Source organism: Nannospalax galili, unplaced genomic scaffold, assembly GCF_000622305.1.
Source record: "Nannospalax galili isolate Female #2095 unplaced genomic scaffold, S.galili_v1.0 scaffold47, whole genome shotgun sequence".
Taxonomy (NCBI): Eukaryota; Metazoa; Chordata; class Mammalia; order Rodentia; family Spalacidae; genus Nannospalax; species Nannospalax galili.
The window spans coordinates 1,724,007-1,735,534 of NW_008357641.1; the positions used below are offsets into that span (position 1 = coordinate 1,724,007).

Here is an 11,528-nt window from a genome sequence, read left to right on the forward strand (position 1 = left end):
TAGCGCCTCTACACCCAGACCCACCCCCCCCCCCCCCGCTCTAGGGCCAGGCCTACAGCCTTCCATCCTAAACCTAAGGAAATTATTGGAATCAAGGCAAACCGGGGTTCGAGTGGACTTTAAGACAAGGTTTCCCTGTAGTCCCAGCTGGCCTGAAACTCGAGATCCGCCGGCCTCTGCTTCCTGAAAGCCGGGATTAAGGGTGTGTGCTACCACAACTGTTCTAGAACTTTTTTTTGAGACAGTCCCACTACGGGAATACTGGGCTGGAAGTCACTATGTAGACCAGGGTCGCCTGAAGTCAGAGACCCACTTGTCATGGCCTCGGTGCCACCACACTATGTAGCCCCAACTGGTCTTAAACCTTACAGGCATGAGGATCTCATTCCCGGTTCACATGGACACTTTCAAAATCGTATGTTGGAGAAATTTAAGAGGCCCATTCCATTAGGATACCCAGAACGGGCACTCCCAAGTGCACCCCAGGAACCAGAGCCCCACAAACCAGTTCAAGATTGCAACCGGAAATACACTCCCAAATATGTACTCGGAACTTTCCTCCCTCCGAGGCAGGGGAATTCCTAGTCAACTGGAAGGAACAGCCTGCAAGCTTTCAGTGAGCCAGGGGCCCGGGCCTCCTCCCGCCCGCCAGGAACCCGGTCAGACAGGTTCCCCAGCCGCCAGCCCAGAACCCTCAACCCCGCCCGCCCTCGCCAAGGAAGCCAGACCTGCCGCGCTTTTATCAAATGGTCTTTATTTTCCAAGTTCACTGATAAAACGCCAGTTATAGATAGATGGGCATCTTAACCCACCCCAAGGTGCAAGGACTTCCTCTCCAGGCTGCCGGGCGAGTGGCAACTTCCCCCACTGAGGTTCACCCTGAGGCAGTCTGCGCCTACAGCGTCCGGGTCTCCCCAGGCTTCCGACGCGCTCTTCTCCACGCAGCAAATGCGAACTTTAATATGATATTAGCTGATTCCCACCACCGAGCGGAAGGTGCAGAAGCGCTAAACCATCAGCAGCCCGCGGGGGCGAGGCTACTTAGTCACTTCACAATCCCCAGGGCGGGCTCACACCCTGACCCTCCTCCCAGGCCCCACACCCACGTAAGGCAACAGGAAGCTTCCCACGTCTGCTCCATGACGCAATGAATACAACTTGCACAGTTATGTCAACGGAGGAGACAGGGAGTGCCTGGAATTCTGAGGTTGGAAACGCATACATTAGTGAAAAACCTAGATAGGGCAACACGGCCCCCCTCGAAAGAGTCCGACCCTGAGATTGAAGAACTAGACCTCTCTCCTACCAAACCAGGAAGGAGAGGCCAGGCCACGTCCCCGTCTATGAACAGCACCTGTAGACGCAGCACTTGGGCGAAGGCGCCTGCGCCGCCAGCTCATCCGAGCGGCTCCTCGCGAATGGCGACGGCCCCCGCGGCAGAGTTCTCTCCCCGCCTCTCCGCGGCTCCGGGCGGCGGCTCCTCTCGACCGCCCCGCCGGCATTCCCTCCGGAGGGCCTCGCCTCAGGTGTGCGCTCTCCTCTGCGGTAGCGCCCTGCGGGTCCTCAGAAAGCCACCACCGCGCGGACCAGTACGTTGACTACGCCATCGGCCGGACGGCAAGCAGGCTTTGACTCACGAGCCATAGGCGCCGTCGGGGACGCGACTGGGCCGCAATTCAGCAGGCCGGAGAAACGCCTCTGGAGGACCCGCGCCAAGTTGGGGAAGGCGTCCTCAGCCTGTGCGGGTGGAGGCTGCAGGCGACCTGAGACCTGTGACGACGCCTGGCTCTCCACCTCCTCTAAACGGGCTTTCTTGCTCGGGGCCAGTCCAGTGTCACCACCGTCACTCAGACTACTGCTGCTCCGGCGCTTGCGGCTGACTCTGGAGGAGCGCAGGTCACAACGGGCAAAGGTCTCCCCAGCCCGCGGCGCGTCTTCCTGTGTGTCCATGGGCTCTGGAGGAGGCAACTTGCCGTCGGGGGGTGCTGCACCCACTGCAACTTCGGCTTCCCGCAGTGGGTGCAGGCGAGGGTCGAGGGACCGGGTGGGTGGCGAGGACTCGGACTCGTGGGCCTCCACCTTCGCGGAGAGGTAGACCTCCCGGGCGCTACGCATGACCAAGGACAGCTGCAGACTCCGGTGGAGACGCAAGCCACCGCGCTGCAGGCGAGAGTGGTACATCTTCCACACCGACAGGGTCATGATGCGCTGCGCTTCTTTCTGCATTTCCATGACGGCTCGAACGGGAGCTCCCCTGACAGTACACACAACATAAAAACCTGGAAGACACGGAGCGGGCGTGCTCAGAGCCCCAGCTCTTTTAAAGCCAGAATGACGTCACGGAGACGCCTTGCCCAAGCCGAAAGCCTCATCCGGGCTTTCCGCCGCACGGTGGTCAGGGACTCCTTAAAGCGGCAGAGTGAAATTTCCACTTCTCGAGTGATCAGACTGAAACTCAGGCTAGGAGCTAAGTGCGGAGCCAGGTGGATGAGCTCAGTTCCATGGGGAGCCGCGATGAGGCCCACCCACGTGCCTGTGCAGGATGCCGCCTGCCGTGGGGGTTTCCCATGGCCGAAGAGAACTGGGTATGCCTCTCGAGGGCACTGTTCCTAGCGTACACCAGCCATCTGAGGAACAAGTACGAAGCCTCCACTTCTCAGCGGTTACGCGCTGAGAAGCGTCTGTAGAGCGTCTCTGATCCCTCACTCCACTCGGTGGAAGGTAGTCTTTGTGTAGGTGAAAAACAGAGACAGTCACCTGCCCAAAATGTGGTAAATGAACAAACGGGCAGACAGAAAGGAGCAACAGAGTCCAGCTGGGCCAGCCTGTCTCGTGAGTGGGAAGGGGCGCGGAACCGTACTGGCCCGTGGCAGTCGATATCCACTTTCCGACTTCGGTTCCTACGCTTTGCGCTAAGCAACCCCCTAGCTTCCTGGGATTCGACTCCCACAGGTGTTTGGTAATCCTAAGGCCCTGGACCCAGTGGTGTAGGAGACCCTCCCCATCGACCATAGCGCCCTGGGAACCTAGAAGGGCCTGGAAGCTGAGCAGCGAAGAGAAACAGCTAGCAAGATGGTTCAGCGGGTTGGGGCACCTGCCGCCAATCCTGACGGCCAGAGTAGAGTTCGATACCCCGGACCCACATGGTGAAAGGAGACAATGACACCTGCAACTTGTCCCCTGACCACCACACCCACACAATTAAACAGAAAAAAATGGCATCGGTACTACACTTGATTACAGTTGCAGAGGGGAAAATAAAAATTCCAGTGTCTCCATTCATTTCTGGTATGGCCCTTTAAGGAGCCCCTGCAATCGCCGCGCACTTCCCGCCACTACAACCCGCCGACTTCCCCAGCTAAATTTGGAAGTGGTGACGGAGGGCCGCCCAGAGAGCCGTTTCCGGCGGCCCATGTAAGGACAAGGGCCAGATCGCCTTAGCCAGCGAGGCTTCCGGGGCGGAGCCTTGGGCGAAGACCACGCCCCTGCCTGGGCTCAGCCCTTCCGCAGCCGGAAGCGTACACCGCCTGGGCGCCCTGTATAAGCCCCAGTGACACAAACGCCGGGTCACGAACCTCCAAAAACGGTTATGATGCTGGCAGGGGTCCTCCAGTGTGGCAATCAGCTGGGGATGCCAAGGCCTGCCTGGTTATAGGGAGAAACAGATCTATGAAATAAACTTGCACACAACCCTGGGAGGTGACCTTCCCACCATCCGAGGAATCCCCAGGACCCATATTCACAGCGACCTCAGCCCCAATTTAAAAAATTTTTTTTTTATTATTTTATGTGTATGAGTGTATTGTCTGCATGCATGTCAGTGCACCCATGTCGTGCAACGCCGCGGAGGTCAGAAGAGGGCTTCAGATTCCCCTGGAACTGGAGTTAAGGACGGTTCGCAGCCGCCATTGTGGGTGCTGGGGGTCGAACCCGGGTCCTCTGCAAGAGCAGTCAGTGCTCTTAACTGCTGAGCCATCTCTCCAGCCCCAATTTTTTTAAAGTATTTTATTAGTTATTATTTTTATGTGTATGAGTGTATTGCCTGCATGTATGTGAGTGCACCCGTGTCGTCCATTGCGGTGGAGGTCAGAAGAGGGCTTCGGATTCCCCTGGAACTGGAGTTAAGGACGGTTCATAGCCGCCATGTGGGTGCTGGGGATTGAACCCAGGTCCTCTGTAAGAGCAGTCAGTGCTCTTAACCGCTGAGCCATCTCTCCAGCCCCAGCCCCAGCCCCAAACTTTTAAAAAATTACATTTGGGGCTGGAGAGATGGCCCAGCGGTTAAGAGCACTGGCTGCTCTTGCAGAGAACCAGAGTTCGGTTCCCAGCACCCACATGGCAGAGACCAGCCGTTGGTAACTCCAGTTCCAGATGATCTGACGCTCTCTTCTGGCCTCGGTGGGCATTGCGCATACGGATGCACTTACATGCAGGCAAAACATACACATAAAATAAAAAATTTAAACTACATTTTACCTATTTTGTGTGCGTGTGTTGCGCAAGTGCCTTTATCTCGCTGCCACCCCCCCCCCTTTTTTTGAGACAGAGTCTCATTAGCTCAGACTGGCCTTGAACTCGCTAGTTGAAACCGGCCTTGAATTCCTGATCCTTTCGACTCCACTTCCTAAATGTTGGGATTACCGGCTCCGTGCTCACCTCATCCACCTTTTGCGAAAGTCCATCAGAACCCGCCCCCTTCCAGCGGACTACAGGGAGGACAACGCAACCTACAGTCCTCCGCAGCCTTTCCATTAATCTGCCACTTGATCTGGGAAAATCCAAGGATGGGAACCGGATGCTGGGGGTTTTCTGTTCAAAAGTTCAAAGAGGGTGGGCTGTGGTGGTGCACACCTTTAATCTCAGTACTCAGGAGGCAGAGGCAGGTGAATCCCTGTGAGTTAAGAGCCCAGCCTGGTCTATATAGCTAGTTCCAGGTCATCTGCGACTACATATTGAGAACCCAGATAAAAATAAATAAATGAGGGGGGGACCGAGAGTTTTACAAGGCTCAGTAGGTATAAATTCTTGCAGTCCTTCTATCTGAGTTCATCTCCGGGACTCCGGGACCCACGTGGCAGAAGAGGTAGACTATCGCTCGCAAATTGTTCTCTGATTTCCGTACATGTGAGTGGAGACACAAAGAAATGTTTGTGGGTTTTGTGGGGGTTTTTTTGGGGGGGTCTTTTTGAGACAGGGTCTTCCTGTAGCTCCAGCTGGCCTGAAACTCGCTATGTAGACCAGGCTGGCCTCGAACTCACAGCGATTCACCTTCCTCTGAGTGCTGGGATTAAAGGCGTGCTCCACCACGCCCCACGAATACATGTATTTAAAAAAAAACTTTAAGAAATCTGTTAGAGTCCCTTTTCCCTACCGTGACTTCAGACCTGAGTTATGGTAAACTATTAATTATTGATATTGCCCCTAAAGGAAACAAGTTCCACAGCCAGTCTGACGAGCTAAGTCTGGAACCAACATTCAGAGGCTGGACACAGATCCTGTGGGCCAGAACTAGGACCAGGACCCGACACTGCATAGGGTAAAGCACAGGGCTGGCTCACCGGAAGATGGCTGCAAGCGGGGCGGAAGTGCCAGCACTCGGGCACTCCGGCTCTTTCTCTCCCGGAGGCCCGGATCCGGGTCGGTGGTGGCCTCCCAGGCCTGAGGGTGGCTGCTGGTTCCGCGTGCTGGGCGTGAACTAGCTTGCTGGCACTGAGTTGGGGTCTGGTCTGGGGCTGGGGGAGGGAGGTTGACAAGTCTCTCGAGGACCTTTTCTTTGTAGTCCGAGGGTGAGTGACAGTGGCGGGGGAGGAAGGGAGGGAATCAGTCCCCTGGAGGCTGGTGCGGTGCGGGCCAGATCGTGCTAGGCAGTTCGGGCACGGCCGTCCGCGTGCACCAGTTGGTGGTCAAGAGGGAGGATACACCGGGAGTTATGAAGTGTCTCGAGCCTCCCGATGCTTTGGGGCAGGCGGGAGACCCTTGACCCCAGCCGCACCCGCTGTGTGCCCGCCGCGAGGTACACAAGGCGGTGAACACCGCTCGCGGGCTGCATCAGCGCTGATGCGAGCTCCTGCAAGAGGGCACGGCGGTGGGGTGCGAGGAGCTCGACTGAACCACTAATGAACTGCGGAACGGCCTGAGCAGCATCGAATGGGACCTCGAGGACCTGGAAGAAACCATCAATACCTTGGGGCTTTAGAGAGGTGCCATGGCAGAGCCTATTGCCCCAGTATGAGGCTATTGGAGTTAGCCCCTAAAAAGGCTGGATGCCTAGGAAGTGTTGAAGACTAGAGGGATGGGGGCACTGTACGGGGGAGGGGTTTTATATGTCTCTGGCTTTTACCCTTGACTCTCAGCTAACACATAGTGGAGGCTAACCCAGGCAAGTTTAAGATCGCAGTCGGAGCAGTGCAGGAGAGAAAGGTGTTTGTGAAGTGGATGCAGGAAGCCTTCCAGGTGAGCAGACATCCTGGTAGGTTGAGTGTATGGAGGTTAGGATGACTATTTGTGTGTGCTGGGATCTGTATATGTGTGTGTGTGTGTGTGTGTGTGTGTGTGTGTGTGTGTGTGTATGTGTGTGTGTGTGTATGTGTGTGTGTGTGTATGTGTGTGTGTGTGTGTGTTTGAGACAGGGTCCTGCTATATAACCCTGGCTGGCCTGCCTGGAACTTGCTATATAGTGCTATATAGACCAGGCTGGTCTTACCTTGAACTCATGAGATCTGCTTGGCCCTAACTCCTGACCGGTGGGGTTAAATCATGCAACATCACTCCTGGCTTATATTAGGGTGTCTAGACTGACGCTGCTTTCAATCCCTAGGAAATGAAGGACCACCTGGTCAGCCCAGCAGCCCTGGCTTTCATGGAGAGGAATCACAGAGCAGTAATGAATGAATGCATTCTAGCCCAAGTCCGATGTGTTGTCTTATGTGTGCACCTGCTGCTTCTTTGTCAATGTTCTTTGGTTGTCTACCTGCCTCTTTCTGGGTATCTGTTCCTAAGCCCTCCATATCCTTCAGGTTCCACAGCCTCATATTCAACTCATCAAGGTGCTAAACTGTTAGGCAGAAAACGATGTCTTGTCTTCCTTTTCGAAACAGCACAGCTTAACAGCTGCTTAACACAGCATTTATACTGCTCAGGTATAGAAGTCATCTACAGATGATGGGAATCTATGATGAGGTGGGCATGGTGCTTCAAGCCTCTAATCCCAGCACTCACGATGTGCATGTGTCTGAGGATGCCCATAGAGGCCAGAAGAGGGTGTCAGAGCCCCTAGAACTTCCTTACATGAGTGCTAGCAGCCAAGAGCTGGTCCTCTGTAAGAACAGTAGGAGGTCTTAATTGCTGAGCCATCTCTTCAACCCCCAGGGATTCATGTTTAACCCAGGCTATCCTTGAACTCATAGCAATCTTTTTGCCACAGTCTCCCAAATGTCACCATGCCTGGCTCAAATGGTAGAGTGCTTGCCTAGCAAGCATGTTCGAAGTCTTTGAGACTTTGTCTCAAAACAAATAAACTGGGCTGAAGAGACGGCTTAGCAGTTAAGAGTGCCTATTGCTCTTGCAGAACACCCAAAAGTTCAGTTCCCAGTACCATATTGGGCAGTTCACAAACCCCTTAACTCCAGCTCCAGGGGATATGATGCCCTCTTCTGGCCTCTGTGAGTACTTGCATTCACATGTATATACCTATACACAAACACATATATACATACTTAAAATTAAAATCACTAGGGCCCATGGAGGCCAGAAGAGGGTGTCACACACCTTTAATCCCAGCATTCATGAGGTAGTGGCAAGTGGATTTCTGTGAGTTCAGGGTCAGCCTGGTCTACATAGGATCCAGATCACACTGCTATACAGTAAGACCCTATGTCAAAACAAAACTCTAAAAAGTAGACCACTTACCCCCAATGACAACAAAAAAATAATTTGAGTCTAGGGAGGAGCTACATAGGTTCTATGCAAATATGACATTTTATGTAAGGGGTTTGACTTCCCTGCATTTGAGAATCTGTTGAGTACTGGAAGTCTCTTGATATAGATGGCTGTTTTAGTATGTTTATTTACCTTCTCTGAGTAACTGGTTTCTGTGCAACTGGTTTCTGTGCAGGAGGAATGGGAATCTGTGTCTCTACATACCACTTGCTCTGTTGCTGCTGTTTGGAGGACATGCCTACCTTTTCCTCCCAGTGTCTCCCTATTGACCTCCACATACCCACTGTTTCCCTCTGCGTTTATGTTGTTGCTGCTACTGTCTTTTTCCCTCTTGTGTTTTGTGGCCATTCTTGGCATGTTGAGAACCACTAGCCTGTTCCTACTGTTCATACCCACGTGGGTTCTGGGAGGGTGGGCTAAGGTCCCTATCAGTTGGCCTCTCCTGCACTTGTGTTTTCCACATGCTGCCTTGGAGGTCTGGATCCAAACTCTGAAGTACAATTATTGACTTAGTAATACTCAGCAGTCTGTTGAGTAAACGCATAAGCCAGGCTGGACCATGAGAAATGCACTGTAGTCAAAAAAAAGACAGGGTGGGGTGGGGTGTGGAAAGATGGCTCAGCTGTTAAAAGCACACATTGTTCTTCCAGAGGATTTGAGTTCAGTTTCTAGCACCCATACCAGGCGCCTCACAACAGCCTGAAACTCCATCTCCAGGGGGATCTGACACCCTCTTCTGGCCTCCACAAGCACTGCAGTCATGGTCACAAACCCATGACACATACATACATACACACACACACACACACATATGATGGTGCATGCCTTTAATCCCAGCACTTGGGATATAGAGAGGCAGATCTCTGTGAGACTGAGGCCAGCCTGGTCTACATAGTAAGTTCCAGGCTGGCTGGGGCTACAGGGATATAGCTCAATGGTAGAATGTTTGCCTAGCTGTACAAACCCTGGATTCTATCCTAGGACCAAACAAAACCAAACATTGTGGTGCACACCTGCAATCCCATCCATCACTGACCCGCCAATCTGTCACAAAGCCACCCTCTGCCTGGTGTGCATTAGTGCCCCTCCTGGACCCTGCTGTCCATATCCCTTACAAGATGCTGGCAGGCAAGCCTGCAGCCCAGAGGTCACACAGGGACTTGCTGGATGCCAGTGTGGTTTCATTCTCTTGTTACCTGGAGGAACAGCAAGTCACCCAGCAGGTTTAAGAGTTGTAGGGGGCCCTGGAATGAGAGGCTGTGGGACTCAAGATTTCCTGCTCCCAGCTGTCCCCTTCACTCTGCAGCTGATCATAGACCATCAGGATCAACAGTTGGAAATGGTGTCTGGGAGCACCCATGTTCTAAAACACATGTCAGGCTGTGTGGGGGAGGAGCTGGATGAGCAAGGCATGTAAGGCCAGGGCCCAGGGGTTAGACTGGCTGCCTCTGGCCTCCTGGTGTACAGTGGGCTGATGCCATTGTTGTGTTGGCAGCATGCTGGATACCTTTGCTCATGAGCTAAATCACAGTCTCAGTTGGACAGGGTTCTCAGGAAGATGGCCAAAGTCTCCCACATGACGAGTGGTGAGTTCTTTCTGGAAGGCCTGAAATGGGGGAGGTTGTACCTGGCATTGCCTTCCCATGATTTCTGACCCTTCTGTCCCTAGACCATCCAGTATTGTGCCATTGTGGTGCTCCTGGGTGTAGTTTTCCTGGTTCTGATTCTGCTCTTCTCTCTCTGACCTGGGCTGCCCCTGTGGGACGATCACTGGTGCCTGCAGAGCTACTCTGCCCACTGGGAAGAGGGAACAAGGCTGGAGGGCTGGGCTCTTCCCAAAGCTCACTTCCAAAGCTGTTGAGCACCTAGAGCTGGAACCCAGGTTTCTGATCCTGATCTTGTCTCAAGTGTGCTTACAGGGTGGTTGGTGGTGGAGGTGGGGAGACCACGAACACACTCCTCCCCACTTCTCCTGCCCCAAAGCCATTCACCTCAGTGCCTTCTACTAACGGTAACTTGGAAATAAAATCTCAGCCTCGTATTTGTACCATATGGTTTGTCAATTCAAACTCATCTTTCTCAGTCTTTTCTAAACTCTGCTTGCTCAGGAGCCCAGGTGTTTGTTAGGAATTCAAATGCAGATATTTGACAAATTGTCTTATTTTTAAAAATTTATTAGTGTGCAGTATATGTGTAGACCTGTGTTCCAGAGCACATGTGACGGTCAGAGGACACTGTGGGGTCAGTTCTCTCCTTCCACTCTTACATAGGTTCCAGGGAGCTAATTCAGGTCCCTAGGCCTGCACATCAAGTACTTTCACTCAACTGAGCCATCTGACTCTACACCGTTTTTTGGTTGGGACAGGGTCTTACTGTGTAGTCCTGGCTGGCCTGGAACTCCCTACTGTGTAGATCAGCCTACTTCTGCCTCCCAAGTGCTGGGATTAAAGGTATGCACCACCATATCTGGCTCTTTTTAAAAAAAAACAAATTACTGGGGCTGGAGAGATGGCTCAGCAGTTAAGAGCACTGACTGCTCTTGCAGAGGACCTGGGTTCGATTCCCAGCACCCACATGGAGGCTACGAACGGTCCTTAACTCCAGTTCCAGGGGAATCCGAAGCCCTCTTCTGACCTCCACGGCATTGCACAACACGGGTGCACTCACATACATGCAGGCATTACACTCATACATATAAAATTAAAAAAAAACAAAAACAAAACAAAACAAAAAAACCAGAAACAAGTTACTGCATTGTGCACGTCCAGAGGACAACTTTTAGTAGTGATCAGTTCTCCCCTCCAACCATGTAGATCCCAGGTATCAAATCCAGGCATCCAGGTGTTTACTCCCTGTGTATACCATCTTAGTGGCTCCAAACCCAATTTTCTGATGGTGGAGTATGGGCTTTCTCACCGCACAAAATAAATGCTCTAGGTCTCAATGAAATATACTGGACTCATAGGCTGAGGCCGGAGAGTCTCAGGTTCTAGGATCTTCTCTTAACTGTTGTACCTCCACAGGTGCTTATAGAGGACAGGCTTGGTTAGGCTTGTGTGACAGATCCTTCACAGGCCTGTGACCTGGCAAGATCCCCAAGAGTGCCAAGAAACTTATCCCCTTTTTTGACTGGGTCTCACACAGCCTAGGCTGATCTCAAATTGGCCGAGGAGGATCTTGAACCCCTATTCCTTAGCTTCCAACCACCAAAGCTGAAATTCTTGTTGTGAAGGACCCTCCTTTACTTTCCCATGTTTCTTTGTTCTCTTGGCCTCTGCTAGGGTGGGACCAAACATCTACTGATCTACATTTTTTAAGCCCAACCTCTGACATCTTAGATGACAAATTCCATTTGTGATCTCAGGCTGAGCTATAGCTCAGTGGCAAAGCACTTGTTTAGCATGCACACGGGCCTTCATTTAAGATCCATGTTTCTTCCAGCATACAATGCTACCCCGGAGAAGGGTGAAGGAGCAGGTGTGTGCATTATTGGTCTGCACCAACTGGCAGCCAGCATGTCCTTGGTGTTGTCCCTCTGCTGCAACCCCTCTTCCCCCACCTCTTCTTCCTCCCCAGAGAGCAGCGCAAAG

General features: G+C 52.8%; 2 protein-coding genes across 2 annotated transcripts; one reads left to right on the forward strand and one right to left on the reverse strand.

Moving 5' to 3' along the window:
• Positions 1-734: 734 nt before the first annotated feature.
• Ier2 (immediate early response 2) lies at positions 735-3,234 on the reverse strand. The gene has a single exon (XM_008855438.3). It carries the CDS (start codon positions 2,230-2,232, stop codon positions 1,564-1,566), a length of 669 nt encoding a protein of 222 aa, XP_008853660.1. The 5' UTR covers positions 2,233-3,234; the 3' UTR covers positions 735-1,563.
• Positions 2,332-9,805, forward strand: Stx10 (syntaxin 10). The gene is given in 10 exon segments (XM_017794940.2): positions 2,332-2,439; positions 3,304-3,414; positions 6,014-6,179; positions 6,359-6,453; positions 6,818-6,880; positions 9,057-9,161; positions 9,245-9,351; positions 9,434-9,465; positions 9,468-9,524; positions 9,606-9,805. Coding segments are annotated over 10 exon segments (921 nt in total). The 3' UTR covers positions 9,683-9,805.
• The last annotated feature ends 1,723 nt before the right edge of the window (positions 9,806-11,528 follow it).